This window comes from Carex rostrata, chromosome 28, assembly GCF_964058835.1.
Source record: "Carex rostrata chromosome 28, lpCarRost1.2, whole genome shotgun sequence".
Classification (NCBI taxonomy): Eukaryota; Viridiplantae; Streptophyta; class Magnoliopsida; order Poales; family Cyperaceae; genus Carex; species Carex rostrata.
Genome location: NC_135945.1, coordinates 2,868,646 through 2,885,198, shown reverse-complemented (window position 1 = coordinate 2,885,198; position 16,553 = coordinate 2,868,646). Strand labels below are relative to the sequence as shown.

General features: G+C 32.7%; 2 protein-coding genes across 2 annotated transcripts; both read left to right on the top strand.

The window, feature by feature from the left end:
- Nucleotides 1-271: 271 nt before the first annotated feature.
- Nucleotides 272-1,873, top strand: LOC144545742 (hydroxycinnamoyltransferase 4-like). Its single transcript, XM_078294290.1, has 2 exons — nucleotides 272-741; nucleotides 885-1,873. Exons 1-2 carry the CDS (start codon nucleotides 343-345, stop codon nucleotides 1,782-1,784), a joined length of 1,299 nt encoding a protein of 432 aa, XP_078150416.1. The 5' UTR covers nucleotides 272-342; the 3' UTR covers nucleotides 1,785-1,873.
- A 7,003-nt stretch (nucleotides 1,874-8,876) lies between these two features.
- LOC144545718 (hydroxycinnamoyltransferase 4-like) lies at nucleotides 8,877-12,719 on the top strand. The gene is made up of 2 exons (XM_078294265.1): nucleotides 8,877-9,295; nucleotides 11,715-12,719. The coding sequence occupies exons 1-2, from the start codon at nucleotides 8,906-8,908 to the stop codon at nucleotides 12,618-12,620; spliced, it is 1,296 nt and encodes a 431-aa protein (XP_078150391.1). The 5' UTR covers nucleotides 8,877-8,905; the 3' UTR covers nucleotides 12,621-12,719.
- The last annotated feature ends 3,834 nt before the right edge of the window (nucleotides 12,720-16,553 follow it).

The window sequence follows — 16,553 nt, the reverse complement described above, 5'->3', positions numbered from 1 at the left end:
GGGGATATCCACCAGTTTCATTACAAAACTTAATATATTATAAACTGACTTTATTCCAAACATTTTCTATATTAAAATTTAAAACCAGAGATTGGACACCGTATGATTAAAATTCATTCATTATCTTCTCATACCAACCTTTTGGGACCAAATTATGTTGCGACCACAGCCCATAAATGGGGATCCGGAGGTCCCACACCCAATCAAAACAAATCAATCTCATAATATATTAATATATATATCAACTAATCAAAGAGGGGCTAATAACTAAGGACGGAATATATCTCATAATTCCATCCAAAGGCCAAAGGGAGTAAGGAGAGGAAGTTGTCCAAGGTAATCATGGTGGAAATATTAGAGTCGACCTTTGTGGTTCCATCCGAAGAAACCCCAAGAGAGACGCTCATTCTGTCGAATCTCGACCTCGTTTCGGTCCGCAACCCCGTCTGCAGCTTATATCTGTACAAAAACATTGAAGGTGTGAAAGACTTCATGTGTGCTGAGGTCTTGAAGTCTGCTCTGGCCAAAGCACTGGTGCTACTCTACCCTCTCGCTGGCCAGCACGTGGTCGGGCAAGATGGCCGCGACCGAATAGATTGCAACGCTAAGGGAATTTTGTTCAAGGTGGCCCGGTTGGACCGCACCGCAGATAGCATCGAATTCGAGCCGATGTCGCCCGAGCTGAGCGAGCTTTTTATTCCTAAAGAGGAGTCATCGTCGTCCCTCATACAAATGTTGCAGGTTGATAGTCATTTGATATGATATGCCTTTTTCTTTCCTGTTGTTATAACCAGACATTCACATATGAGTTGTTATCTTTTTCCAATAATTTTGACAAGCATGAATGTTCTTATATATCTAACCACACGCTTCTTGCTCGGCAGGTAACATATCTAAAATGTGGTAGTGTCGTTCTAGGTAGCTCCAATAATCACATTATAATCGATGGTCGGAGTGCTTCTCATATGTACCAAACTTGGAGTGGAATTGCACGAGAAGACCTGAAGAGCATCGTCCCGCTCTCCTTTGACAACACTCCGATTCGAGCTCGGTCTCCACCAAAAATCAGCTACGATTACCCGGAGTACACAACTGATCCACAAATTGAAAGAGATGATCCGAATTCCGTTGTTTTAAGTTTGTTGAGGGTCTCAAAGGAACAAATTAGGGATCTCAAAAATCAATGTAGCAAGGGCGGAAATGGCACCAGTGTTTCGACCTTCTCTGCGGTTTCTGCACTTGCCTGGAAATGCTATTGCATTGCCAAAGGACTCGCTCCAGACAGTAAATCACGTATCTATTTTACTGCTGATGGACGCAACCGCCTTAATCCCCCGCTCAAAGCATATTTTGGTAATGCAGTTGTACGGATCTCTGCGGCATCCGAAGTGTCAAAGATTACGTCGAATCCAATTGGCAATGTGGCAGCCACCGTGAAAGCTGCTGTTGATGAACTCACTGATGAGTACATCAGATCTTTAATTGATTACGTGGAGGTTAATTGCAACAAGAAAATCAGAGTGAAAAAAGTTCCAGAATCGGATCTTCGTATTCGAACCCTTCTTGGTATGCAACTAAGTGATGTAGATTTCGGATGGGGTGCACCACAACTGTTGTCATGGGAACGAAGTGCAGAAAATAGAGTTATCTACATAATGAATGATACAACAAAGGATGGTGGTATAAAAGTTGTTCCTGCGCTTGATTCCACAACCATGCAAAAATTCAAGAAGGTGTTCTACGAAGAGCTGTTGTTTTGCCAACACGCAACACAATTATTTTGAATTTACCTTTTTGTGATAAGTGGTGAAAATCAGAAAACTCGAGCTGATGAAAGTAAGAGTCAATTTATAATAAATGTTGCATTACTTGCTATATATGCTGGTTGAATTTTCGTTTTTGTTTTATGTTTTGTTTTTATCTTTTATTTGTATCGTCTCGGATTGGTACTTTGTTTAATGCAATTAATGTTTTGATTACTTTATGTTTTATAATTTGTTTCTGTTATATGAAGAAAGATATTAGTATGTATAGTATGTATTGGGGTCTAAGATAGAGAATATTAAAGTTCAAACATAATTTTTGTCGTAGGTCCAACAAAATAAGTTAGCAATTTATATACATAGTAAACCATGTAATATATATATATATATAATATTTGGTGCTGAATACATAAATAAAGTAGAGCTTCTTTTGGAGACTTTCCGCAGTCACTTATCTTATTCTTCTATTTATTCCAATTAAATCCTATATTATCAAGGGAAAAAAAAATAATGCCAAACTAATGCCTACAACAGCATCAAGCCTAGGAAGATCTAAGATTGAACAACCATGGAAAATAAAATAAAATTATATTAAATAATGAAGGAATAACATGAAGAAAAAAATGTAGGGTGTTTTGTTCCATAATTGAAAAATTAAAGAATAACAAGTTTACATCTGATTATTGAACATAATATAACCCACCGCATCTCTCCTCACTTAAAAAAAAAAATTTCTACATGTTCTGTTTCTTCTCCTTGATGTCAAGGAAAGGAAATGATAAGCTGAGTTGAGTTTTTTTTTTTCCTTTTAATCAAAGTGGGGATACCCTCCAGTTTCATTACAAAACTTAATATATTATAAACTGACTTTATTCCAAACATTTTCTATAGGAAAATTTAAAACCAGAGATTGGACACATTTTGAGCACCATCAAACCAGTAAAATTTCCAAGTAATGTTTAGTAATATTTATTGAATAGTTAGAGTGTTTTATCTACATTATTTAGTGTCTAATTTCTTGCATTTTATCTATTCAGTTTCCTTTTGATCATGTGTTGGCATGTAAGGAATTGATGATGAACTTCTATAGTTTCGGTTTGTTTTTGTTTGTTGCTTTTAGTTGTAATGAATTACTGGTTTCTTAAATGAAACGGGCTCTAAGCTTTTTATCAAAATTTTTTTATTAAATTAGTATATAGCTGTATTTCAAAACTTGAAAAATCATAACTTGTCCTCCACGCTACGGAGCATGTGCCATTGAACTAAATGTTGTCCGAAGTTTTTCTGGACCGTTTGATTGAAATGTTAATAAGATCAAACTAATTGATTCTAATGTTTGTTAACCCCTCTCCGTTAGAAAAAAAATGCAAATAATATTTCTTCTTATCCTCCACACCCCTCCCCCCTCGGTCGGGTCTGGATCTCTATAAAGCAACCCAGTCTTTGGGTTTTGGATCGGCACCATCCGATTCGAATCTGTCGCTCGAGATTACTTCTTGATTCGAATTCATCTATCGGAATGTGTACGTCCTACTTCAGATATATTATCACGGATTAGAATCAAACGGTCCCGATTTAAAACCCAAATATTGAGTCGCTGGATCTGAATTGCCTCGAGTCCGCACCACATGTTATACATAACACAAAAGATGCTCTTTTGAGTTTAATGGATCTCAGTCGTCTGATCACGATCATAGCCAATCCGGCCCACGCCTATGACACACGGTTCCCTTTAATATTAGTGTGTATCTCAATCAAACGGTCCAGATATATTAATGTACGTTCTATTTTGAGAATTTTTTTTAATAACTTAAAGTTTTTTTTTTTCAAAAATAGATACAACTTTTAGAAATTAAATGTACTAGAAGGATGACAATACTTTTTGTATTACCTAGAAGTGACTTTTGAGCCGGGATCAATAACTCCGAATTCAAGCATTTTTATTATTTTCCAATAACACATAAATAAATATATTAATTCTTCTTACAACTACGAAAAATCCGGCCTGAAAAAAGTTGATCCGGGTTATTTGTTGCAGTCTTTCTAATAAATCAAATTATATTATATTACATCTATTTTCAAAGAAATATATTCAACATTTCTAATATTTCAATACAAAAAATAAAAAAAATTTATGTTTTGCAAAAGAAAAAAAAAGTTGTAACCGTGGAAAAAATCCACGGTTTGGGTACTTTTAAAATTCTATCGAAAACCTGGTTATTATTATTAAAATATTTTGCTAATTGAGTATATTTTTTTAAATGTCGGCTTGGTTTGTATAGATATAAATTTGTATGAAATATAAGAAATAATAAAGAGAAAAGGAAATATAATATATTGTGCGAGAAAAGGCTTAGGTTAGCTAGCTGGACGTTTTTTTTTATTAATAAGCATACTCTCTGCAAGAGAATAAATGTAACGTTTTATTATTAGAAAAATAAATAAAAGACGGAGAGTTGGTGGGGAGTGCTGGTAGAAATTAGTATCCCTCATAAATGAAACAAAGTGCAAGTTGTTGGAACTTTTACGTGGATTGTGGATATAGGAGTTACACGGTACACTTTTTTTTTACTAACACCTTGTTTGGATGGAGAGCAGAGGAAAGAAGGGAGGTGAAAAATAGAAGGGAATGGAATAGAAAGGAAAATTAATATATCAAACCTTTTTTTGTATTTTGATGATTAATGAAAGAAAATAAATTTAATTTTTTTCCGTCTTATATCTTGTTTGGTCAATTAAAATTTAAAATGTTAATGAGAATTGAATGGCTGTTGTAAGTTTGTGACAAAAAATTTGTATGAGAATTATAATAGTAAGATGTAGAGTTGGACATTTGTATTATTTTTTTTTTAAATATTTGCAACAAAATTTATTTCCATCTGTTACACTCCAAATTGGAAGGGAAGCCGATTCTATTGATTGTAATGATATGCGGTTAAACCTTTCACCTCCGACATAATTTTATAAACTAAACACGATCCAATGAAAAAAAAATTTCTTTCCATTCCCTCCCTTCATCTACTCTCCATCCAAACAAGGTGTAATGAGTTACAAATCTTTTGCTTTGTTAATATGTATCTTACAAACATACTCCTGGAGTCTTGTGTATACCTATCTTAAGATACTTTTAGAATGTACGTACATTCATCTAGCTATAATATTAATACATTTATAGTCTACAATAATCTAAAAACATAATAATATACTATACAATAATCCCAATTCCTATTATACTCTTTATAATTGTATTCAAATGGTTATGAAGGTCTTGCAAAAATTCACCAGTGGGGCCCACATAAGAACAGTGTCAAAAATAATAATAGAACTGTCAAAAAATTATAATAAAACAACTCAAGAACATAAGACTCCCATGAATCTCCCTTCTCTCTCTTATTTTTTATTTTTTTTTCTTTCTGGATTGAATTACACAACTCTTACATGCTTATTTATCAATTCAGAAATATTTTGTATATCATGCTAAATATGAAAACCAATTTTTAGAATTAATAACAAATAATCAAATACTATTTATTACCTATTTTACTAGATATGATTGATATCCTTTAATTTCTTCTTTTCTTCTTTTAAGTAGATATAGATTTTTTAGAGAATTCGACTTGATCCTCAAGTTATGCTGAAACTGAACATAATCTTAACAAACAGTTGGTTATTATTATTGCTACAAGGACTACACGACAAGACTTCGTTTCAGTCCTCCCATCTGATGGGTTATCAATTTATCATTTTTTTTCTTATTATTATTGCTACAAGAACTACACGACAAGACTTCGTTTCAGTCCTCCCATCTGATGGGTTATCAATTTATCATTTTTTTTCTTATTATTATTGCTACAAGGACTACACGACAAGACTTCGTGTCAGTGCTCCCATCTGATGGGTTATCAATTTATCATTTTTTTCACATGGGACCAGTGAATCTTGTTTCTTAGCAATGTCACTTTGCTATTCGCATATCTTTTCCAACAACTTGCACTTTGTTTTCACATGTGACCAGTAACGTACAATGAATCCGTTCTCGTGCAGCCAAAAAGGACGTGACTTTGCTATCCGCATATATTAAATTGTTGTCGTTATCCACATTATTAAAAGTTACTCAGCTATTCTCTTCAGAAATTTCCATGCAGTAATTGGTGTAATTAATCATTTCATATTTAAATGCACTAGAAAATTTAGATAGTGAACTGGAGCACGATATATAGCATGTAATTAAAGGTAGAACTAGAAAAAATAGATAGAGAGGATTGAAACATAAAATTTAAAATATATAATGTGGTAGTTAAAATTTTAACTCAAATCTTCCACAATCACAAATTAGGTGTCATGCATGTGAAGAGAGAGGAACAGACATTACTTCTCCAATAAACGCAAAACAGTGGTATTTTTTATTTATGATGCAACACTTGATATTTCTTTTTGGTCACCATGTGGAGCCTATTGCTCCCTCTTGGCAGCAATAATAGATGCTAGTTAGCTTTTTAATTTCACAGAAATTAGAGGGTTGATACATTTGTAAATAAAACTTTTTAAATTTGTTCTAATATATATTCATCGACGGCTGGCCGTCAACCATCAAAAAAAAACTTTAACAACTAGATTAAAAATAACTTCAACACTAAGTATTATATAAAAAGGGTTGAACTAAATAAAAACTTTAAAAGAAAAAAGAAATTCAATTATGTTACAACATATATAATTAAAAAAATTAAAACCACAGAGCTGACTGAGCATCTTTTGAAATACACTAAAATTCGCCCTTACATGCAATGCTTCAAGAAAATATTGTACACTGAGATTAAGGCTCCGAGGTGTACTAGCATTAATATTCAGGTGATCTAATTAATTTGGGCTGGAAGCTGTAATATTGGGCTTTTCTGGATTAACGATGATTAATTAAACATTTATATATAACAGGCCAACAGGGTTAACAATTTTTTTTTTTTTTTCGAAGTTTAGTAGGCTTACCGCCGCTAACAATTCTATTGATTGAGAAAAAAAAAGAGATTTAAAAAGTTCTAGTTTCCTAATTAATTTTATTCGTCGCAGTTCCATTCCATTTTTCCTCATGATCATGACAATATTACTATACCTGTGTTCCATTCCATATGTAGCAATGTAGCATCCTTTTTCCACAAAAAAAAATAATAATTATGGCTGTCGGCAAGAAAAGGAAGTGCTAATCAAGGCTCCTTCTAGAAAGTCCAAAAAATACTAGCAGACTATTGATATTCAAAGAATACTCTGTATTAATCATTAATTATTAGACTCTTTAATGTTTGGACAAACAAATCTCAAATCTGATGGAGTTTATTAAGAAGATCTCAAATATAAAAATTTATTGGCAATCTAAATCCCAACCATTCAAAACAAAAAGGACAGGAAACCCCAAACAATGAATAAAACTCACACATAATAATTAAAAAAGAAAATGCATGGCGCCATAATAAATCTCAATAATTACATAAAGTTCTCCATAATTTTGACTAGTTCAGCAGAGGGCGCCAATATATTAACTTTGAAGATAGTTAAAGCATGCACAAATCCTCATAAAAGAGCCTTTTGAACTTTTGCATGGTTGCGGAATCGACTATGAAATCGGAATCGGAATCAGACTCAATCACTTGACTATGAAATCGTAATCGGATGAATCGGGTGAATCGGATTGGTAACTCGGATTTTTTTGGCAGAAGCATATTTTGTACTAAAATAATAGAAAAAAAAATAGTAAATACAATCCTTTTGATTTGAAAAAAGAACTAAATATATACAAGAAAAATAAAGGAAGATAAAGAAACATAAAAAAGTAGAAAGCATGAAACATTAATTCAAAAGCATATACACAGAAATTGCTAAAAACTGTTGAAATGGATGGGTCCAATGATTACTGAAATGGAGAGGAGCAGGAAAAGTGGAGGCAGCTCTAAATTATTCATTAATTGCTACAAGTAGCTCCGTAGCCCCATCTCTCCATAATTGCTTTTGGTAGCTCCGGGTGCACAATGGACCATATGTATATTTAATATCTATATTGTCCATAAAACGATCCAAAGAGCTTGGTCCATTTGCTGATACGAGATCTCTTATACTAACTTTGGACCATAGTAATATGGACATGAAAAACATAACCATTCTCCAGATGAAACATTTAACTCGATGACATGATACATATTGCTGACACTACAAAAGACTTAAATGTTTGATATGGCTTGATATGGCTTGATAGGTGCATATTTGATAACGTACTGATCCGAATAGTGTCACTTTGGAACCAAATTAAGTTGAAAAAATAGTGACATTAATTGTGTACCTACTTTTAATTGATAGCATGGGTGTGTAAACAGTAGTGTATTAATTGAAAGCTAACCGTAGGCATTGCTGGCATTTATGGTGACGGCATTTATGACTCCATTGGGATTTGACAATCAATAAATATCTGAAAAAAATATACTAGAAGTCTGGTAGAAATTAGTATCCCTTGTAAATGAAACAAAGTGCAAGTTGTTGGAATTTAAGTGGATTATGAATATAGGAGTTACACCGTTCAAAACCGATCACACACTTAATTACTTTTTTTTTCTTTTATATCAATATAATATATTAAAATGAATCAGATTTAATTGAAGCTGTGGGATTACATGTTCGCACAAACCGATTACATGTTCGCTTCAAGATTTGTGCTAATTTAGATTGCACGAATCTCAAAGCAATTTTGATCTGCATGCATCGCATTAAGATTTGTGCACGTTGCTTCAATATGCTTGTGTGTTCGCTCCAAAATTTGTGTTGATCTAGCGCACACGAATCTTAAATCAATTCGGACGGTAGAGGAACCTTCAGACTCAAATTGGAGTCAAATGGGTGTTTTATGTTTTTTTAATAAAATGATAAAATAGATATTTTATAAATTTAGAATATGTTTTAATATAAAAAATAATAAAATGAGTAAATATGTGAGTTTTTAAAGTTTAAATTGGAAAATATGTAATTTTAAAATTTAGAGGGGGAACACATAATTTTGAAGTTTTTGAGGGATATACGTGAAATTCCCCATTTTTCTTTTCTTTGGATTTCCTTCCTCTACTCTCCATCCAAACAAGGTATTAGAGAAGCAGAGAGGAAGAAAAATGGTAGAGATAATCGAGTCCACCTTTGTGGTTCCATCTGAAGAAGCCCCTATAAGGAAGCACAGGTTATCAAACTTGGACCAAGTTGCTCCATATTTATACTCATGCTTTGTATTTCACTATAGGAATTATGAAGCCAGGAACTTCTTCTCAACTGAAGTCTTGAAGGGTGCTTTGGCCAGAACACTAGTGCTGTTTTACCCCCTCGCTGGCCGGGTTTTGATCGACGAAGGCAGTCGCAAAGTGGTTGATTGCAATGATAAAGGTGCACTCTTTGTTGTGGCCCGGTCGGAGCGTTGTTCTGATGACATCAATTTTGAGCCTTCGCCTGAGCTGAGAAGGATGTTTGTTCCGAGTGCTCCATCGACAACTGTTATGTTAATGCTCCAGGTTTAAAAAATTTCTATTTGTTATATATATATATACAAGCATATATTTTACTAAATTTAGTTCAATCTCACTCTTATATCTATAATGTAAAAACAAAGATTGTGAAAGACCATAAGTACCGATTCAACTGAATTTCTTTTCCGAATCAGTCCAATTCTTACGATTTTGGCCGATTCTCTTCTAGTTGGAGCCAATTCTGCTTTTTTTAGCGTCAATTTGAGATCGCCATTGTCGATTTGGGAAGAAGGAGATTGTGTTTGGGAGGATGAATCTCCAACAATTTGTTTGAATAGACACGGTGCGTAGATTTTTAATGACAGAAAATTTCAAATTTGGATTGGTTCATGGTGAACCTTGACCAATTTATATCTGGGCCCAATAAATTATTATATATATTTTTTTTTAAAGCCCGTAGTGACGTGGAGGGAGCCAGTGTTTGTGATCCTCCCATGTGAATGATATGTAGCAATGCATGTAGCGAGTTCTTCTCTCAGATTTCCCATGCCAGATAGACAACCATATTAGGGCGTGTTCGGATGTCACGGGATTACGGAATGGGAATGAGAATGGGAATAGGAATTCACTTTTGAAAAAGTGGGAACCCACGGGTACGGAATACACGGGATTAATTATGGAAATATGAGAAAATGAGTGTTCGTTTGTATCATGGGATTAATTGTGAAAAATCTTTATTTATTTTAAAATATGTATATTTATTTAATTGTTTTAGTTTAGTTTAGTTATAAATGATTTTTTATTTAATTTCTATTTTTGAATAGTATAGCATTATGTTCTGTATTGATTTTTTAAATTATACTAATGAAATTAAATAAATTGATTAAATAATAATATTAAAAGGATGAACCATTTCTAATAAAAAATATTACTAGAATGGTACAAATAAAATAAGAAAATTTTATAAATAAATTAAAAAATAAGAAAACAACAATTAAAAACATTTACAAAAAATAAACATTTATAAACAAACAAACAAGCATTTAAAATATATAATTACAAAAATTAGAAAACAAACAAACATTTAATTATCGATTATTATTTTATAATATATATATATATATATTAATTAAATACGAAGTATTTAATGAAATGGAATAAATAAAATAAGAAATATTTATAAACAAATAAATAAAACAATTAAGAAAACATAAACATTTAATAAAAATTTATAAAAAATAATAATTTTTTATATACATTTATAGACAAAATATTTAAGATGTGTTGTAAAAAATTTTTATAAATATGTAATTAAAAAAATATATAAAAACATTACTTATTAATTATAATATATTTATTTATAAACATTTAGAAATATAAGTGGCAACTAACTTTGAAAATATGTGCTAGGATATTCAATATAGCAACTAACATGTGGGGGCAGATTCAAATATGTGATTAAATACGTCTGTCCGGATCGAACCATTATTAATCCCACAATAGAAAAGAGACAAAGGGGAGGACCTTATATATAGATCATAGTGAGAACTTGTTAGATGACAAAATCAGAAAGAGAAAGAAAAGTTGTTCACGTGGGTGAGAGAGAAAAAAAAACAATTTTAAAAGTTGTAGTGTGGGCCCTGTCAAGAGAGAGAAGGAATGGGAAGAAAAAAATGCACTCCAAGCTCCGTTTTTTGTTCCTACAAATTTACACTGATATAGGAATTAGTGTAGGAAATAAAATGGGAATAATAAAAAAAATCTTGTACAGCCGAACAGCTTTGGAAATTTAAATAGGAATTAGTACAAATCCCAACCAAATCCTGTGGGAATGGAGACTGCCGAACAGGCCCTTAAAGAATGAAGAGTTTGTATTGGTATGCCATGCACTGATATTAACTGTTGTATATTACTGTTAATTTAAGCTGCTCCTTTAAGAGCTTACCAGTATCCCTAAGAGCTCATTTTCCCTGACACACTAGTTTCTTTTTTTCACAATTAACCTCTGCAAACACTATTCTATCTTGAAAACATATTACATGATACATTAGTGGACATAGGAAATGAGAAACCCTTATAATCTATCTTGTTAATCCTACCTAAATTTGCAAGTTTGTGGGCAATTACAATCTCATTCCAGATTTCCATGATTTCTCCATGTGCCCTTCAATCAGTACTCAGCGGAGGTACTGTTGACGACATCAACACCCTCCAAGCTCTTCAAGTCGGTGTAGAAAATGCAATCTGAAATGCCAAGCGCAGCAACCGCCTTCATGCCATTTAGTACTGCCAAGGCTTAGATTTGTATATGATACTTCCTAGCATCTAATCAAACTTCCAAAAGTCTAGCTTGAATCTGATCCAAATGATTTAACTGGAACCTGACCCAACCCATCCAATTTTTACGTCTAATTAATGATTGTCATCTTGCCATTAATCGAAATGTCGGTGCTACTGTGTGCAGGTAACATATCTCAAATGTGGCGGCGTGGTGCTAGGAACTGCGACTAATCATGTCTTAGTTGATGGTCGGAGTCTTTTTCACTTTCTTCAGACATGGGCTAGCATTGCAAGAGGTGATCTTAACAGCGTCATCCTTCCCTCCTTTGACAATACTCCACTTCGCGCCCGTTCACCACCGTCTATCACCTTTGATCACCCCGAGTATGGCAAGGACCAATTGAAGCATACATCGACCCCTTATACCTCTCGTGTTTCCACCAAGTTTAAGCTCTCAAGCGAACAAATTAGCTCCCTAAAATCTCGGTGCAAAGAAGGGAGAGTTTCCACCTTCTGTGTTGTTGCTGCACTTGTTTGGAAGTGCTACTGCATTGCCCAAGAACTTCCTCCCGGCATTGAGACACGACTCATGTTTACCGCAGACATACGTGATCGTGTGCACCCAACACTACCCAAGAGGTTCTTTGGTAACGCTGTCATCAGAAGGTCTGCAACTTTGCCAGTATCCAAGGTTACATCCAGTCCAATTCAAATTGTAGCTAATACTGTGACAGATGCAATTGATGGGATTACGGATGAGTTCATTAGATCCTTCATTGACTACGCGGAGGTGAACAAAGACAATGGATTAAACCCAGTATTAGAACTGCCAAAGACCGATCTGCGCATTGCTAGCATTTCTGGAATGCCAGTTTACGATATAGATTTCGGATGGGGTACACCACAGCTGATAACATGGGCCGAGGCAAATGGCAACAGGGCTGTTTATATTATCAACGAACCGGGAAAGGATGCTGGTTTATCGGTCCTTGTGTCACTCGATTCACCCACAATGCTAAAGTTCGAGAAGCTTTTTCGTGAGGAGTTGTGTAACAGCCATCAACCTTGGAGAAATTTATGTAAATTCTGAGATTTGTTGTTCCATGCATTTTCTTTTGGCTTCACCATCATTGTACTCTGTTCTATATGGAAAAAATAAATCCTATCTTCCTAATTTTTATTAGACATTTTGTCTTTGCTATTCCTAATTTAGGGAAATCGTTGCTTATTGGGTTTTTGGTTTTTGTGTTCTTCAAACATCCTTTATTCTAATCGAGACTGTTTTGATCGAAGAAATATATGAAAAATCATTCCTTTTCTTTGAGTCGAATTAATTCACTTATCTGGATGCTGAATCTTATCTCCCAATAAAACACATATACAATTATGACATTTCTTTTTTGGAGGAAGAAATTTGGAGATCATGTCTTAAGATTCCATTAAACCGTTGAAACCGATTTACGAGCTACAACCATACTGCACTTTTACGTGGGTTCCAGGAAATGATGAGGTCGACATGGAGCACAAATAGGAGGAACGTGGATCTGGAGATCAACGAGCAGATGGCTCAAGTATCTTTTCATTTTCTTTTTAGTTAAACTTTAATTTTCTCTTTAAAAGTGGATACATTGACTGACATGACAATTGTCGGTTTGTGTGTTATTGGAAAAAAAAAAAGATACTTGAATTGTGAGTTATTGATCTCAGTTCAAAAGCCACTTCTAGGTAAATACAGAAAATATTGTGATCCTTCTAGTATATTTAATTTTTAAAAAGTTGTATTTATTTTTTGAATAAAAATAATTTAAGTTATTTAATAATTGTTTTGGGTCAATCCGAATTCGGGACGAGCTGAGAGGATCAATTGGACCGAGTCGAGCCGGACTTTTTCCTTCATATTTGATCCAAGTCTGAGTTGGATATTTAATGAAGATTGATAGAGCCGGGCCAAGTTTTGGATTTGATCCGTCTCATTATCAGGTCTATAATAATATATAAAATATGAGATGGGCTATGGTGCATTGCAATGCATGGGCACCCTTGTGCATTGGACCATAAATTACTGGTTCAAAGTTCAAATGACCGATCCAAACCATTCATCTTATTCTCCATATTAATATGTGCTTGGAGACCAAATTTTATATTTTTTTGAATTTTTTTTACTATTTATTAAGCCACTTTGAAAATCTGAAAATCTGGGTGAACAGTAAAAACAGTAAAAATTTCTGGACCACCGGATCAGCGATTTTCAAAGTGGCTTAATAAATAGTAAAAAAATTCTAAAAAATGTAAAATTTGGTCTCCAAGCACATATTAATATGAGGAACAAGTTGAACGGTTTGGATCGGTCATTTGGACTTTGAATCGGTGATTTATAGTCCAATGCACAATGGTACCCATGCATTGCAATGCACCATAGCCCATCTCTATAAAATATATATTAAAATATTACATGTTTCTAGGATTCGGACGGTTCAATTTATAGGACAAATAATAAATTGACAAAAAAAATCAGTGTTGTAAATAATGGTATGCGGTTGTCGGACGGACAGGTACCGCCAAGCGATTAATCGGTATGCGACCGATTAATTGGAATTACGCGGACAATTTAATATTTTTATTAAATTTATGTATATATATCATAATTTATTAAAAATAATTTATTTAACTCATTAAACTTATCAAATAAATTTAATTTAACTTAATTTTATTGTTATAACATGACACTATGCTTATTTTTTTTCTTAACGTATAAACATTTTACATGTGTAATAAACACATTTATTTAATGAAGAAATAAATTCAAGATTTTAAACTTTTTCAAATACTAATAGTATATTATTTGAAAGAAATAAAACATTTCAACATAAAATCACTAAATTTAGTTTATGATAACAACTTAGTTTCATAAATAAACATGTTGTACTAATTGAAAAAATTACATCAGTAAGTAAGAAAAATATGAAGTATATAAATAACAAAAGAATTAATCAATTTCAAAGTAAGTAAAAAAAAATATATATATAAAAATATTGGATGTATGTCCAACCACAAACAAAACTACAATACATGACTTATAAAACTTATTATCTCACACTATCATAGAAAAAAAAATCAATGTGCAAATAAATATTCACTGGAATAAACAAAAATAAACGGGAATAATTAAACGGATAATTAAACGGTAAAATAGCCGATTAATCATTTTCATCCGCGAACAGACATCCGTTAAGTATATTTGTAACGGTTTAGCCACCGTTAACGATTAAACGGTCGTTTAATCGGCTCTTAAGACCATTTTTTTACAACACTGCAAAAAACCGCTCATGAGGTGGTTAGGAACATAACCCCTGCATATCTCAAACTTTGCGTGACTTTATGGAAAATCCCAACCGTTTAAATATGTTATACAAGAATCTCAAAGCACACATAATACTGACTCTCCACATCACCCCCGAATAGGCACTAGATACGTCGGTCACACAAAAGTTGAGATATCTCAGAGGACACGCACTCAGCCCACGTTGGGTGCATATCCTCTAAGATATCTCATGTTTTGCATGACCGACGTGGCTAGCGGAGGGGCAGTATTATTTTCTTTGATATTCGTGCAGTCGTATTTGAACGGTGGAGTGCCAAACGTATATGAACGGTTTAAATTTTCCAAGAAGTCACGGAAAATAAGGGCGTGTTCAGATGTCACGGGATTATGGAATAAGAATTCACTTTTGAAGAAGTGGGAACCCACTGGTACGAGATTCACGGGATTAATTATGGGAATATGAGAAAATTAGTGTTTGTTTGTATCATGGGATTAATTCTGGGAAATCTTTATTTATTTTAAAATATGTATATTTATTTGATTGTTTTAGTTTAGTTTAGTTTAGTTATAAATGATTTTTTATTTAATTATTTTTTGTGAATAGTATAGCGTTATGTTCTGTATTGATTTTAACCAATTATGTTAAAGTTAGCTTAATATAAAAAAGTAATTAAATATAAAATTACAATGAAAAAATGTCATGCCGTCATCTATTTATTTAGACCAATAATATACTGTAAATTTAATATTTTAATGGGTTGTAAATTGTAACATTTGATAAACATATTTTTTTTTTAAATTATATTAATGAAATTAAATAAAATTGATTAAATAATAATATTAAGAAGATGAACCATTTCTAATAAAAAATATTACTAAAATGGTACAAACAAAATAATTCAAAAATAATAATTAATAATTGGTGGTCTAAAATATAATACACAGCGTATTTAAATTATAAAAATAATAATTTAATAATTACCTAACCAATTTGTCAATTATCAAATAAATTTATTGTCAACGTCACTTATCTCTTGATTTACTGTAATTGGTGGTCTAAAATAAAATAAAAGAAGTTGCATAATCTACCTAACATGTGTATCAATTTCATTGACTAGTCTTGGTTGATGTACACCATTAATTGCTTTAGAAATGGGGGACCCATTACACATGAGATCTAAGTGTTAATAAGTGACACCTAAAAAAAAAAAAAATAGGTTCGGATCTGAATCAATAATTAGTCCCACAATATATAGTGAGCAAAGAAAAATCTCTCTATATATATATTTCTTTAAGAGTAAAACTAGAGTGTGATATATATGCTCATAGATTAAAATCCTGCGTGCCGAATAGGACTTGAGAGATATCTCATAGAATGCAAATTGGCCCACGTTCTCCAACCCGCCAGCACACAAAAGTAGGTGGCTATAGATCTGGTACAACTCAGAAGAACGCTCCCACGTCCTCCCATGTTTTGGTACTTTGATTCGTTTTGGAGTAATTCTTTGTCTGGTCGGTTCTGACTTGGCTTGTTCGTTTTCATATATTTTGATTCGACAAATGTATATGATGTGTTTCAACTTTCAAGTAAGATATATATTTTTGTTTATATTTTAAATTAATTTATCTAAATATTAATTTGCTCTATTCAATAATAATAATAAGAAGAATAGTAGAATAAAATAGGGATGAATGAATTCT

Excerpts from the sequence above, each read along its gene's own strand:
- LOC144545742 (XM_078294290.1), top strand. The coding sequence starts at position 343 with ATGGTGGAAATATTAGAGTCGACCTTTGTGGTTCCATCCGAAGAAACC. Across the intron at positions 742-884 it reads CCCTCATACAAATGTTGCAG|GTAACATATCTAAAATGTGG; the intron begins GTTGATAGTCAT and ends CTTGCTCGGCAG.
- LOC144545718 (XM_078294265.1), top strand. The coding sequence starts at position 8,906 with ATGGTAGAGATAATCGAGTCCACCTTTGTGGTTCCATCTGAAGAAGCC. Across the intron at positions 9,296-11,714 it reads CTGTTATGTTAATGCTCCAG|GTAACATATCTCAAATGTGG; the intron begins GTTTAAAAAATT and ends TACTGTGTGCAG.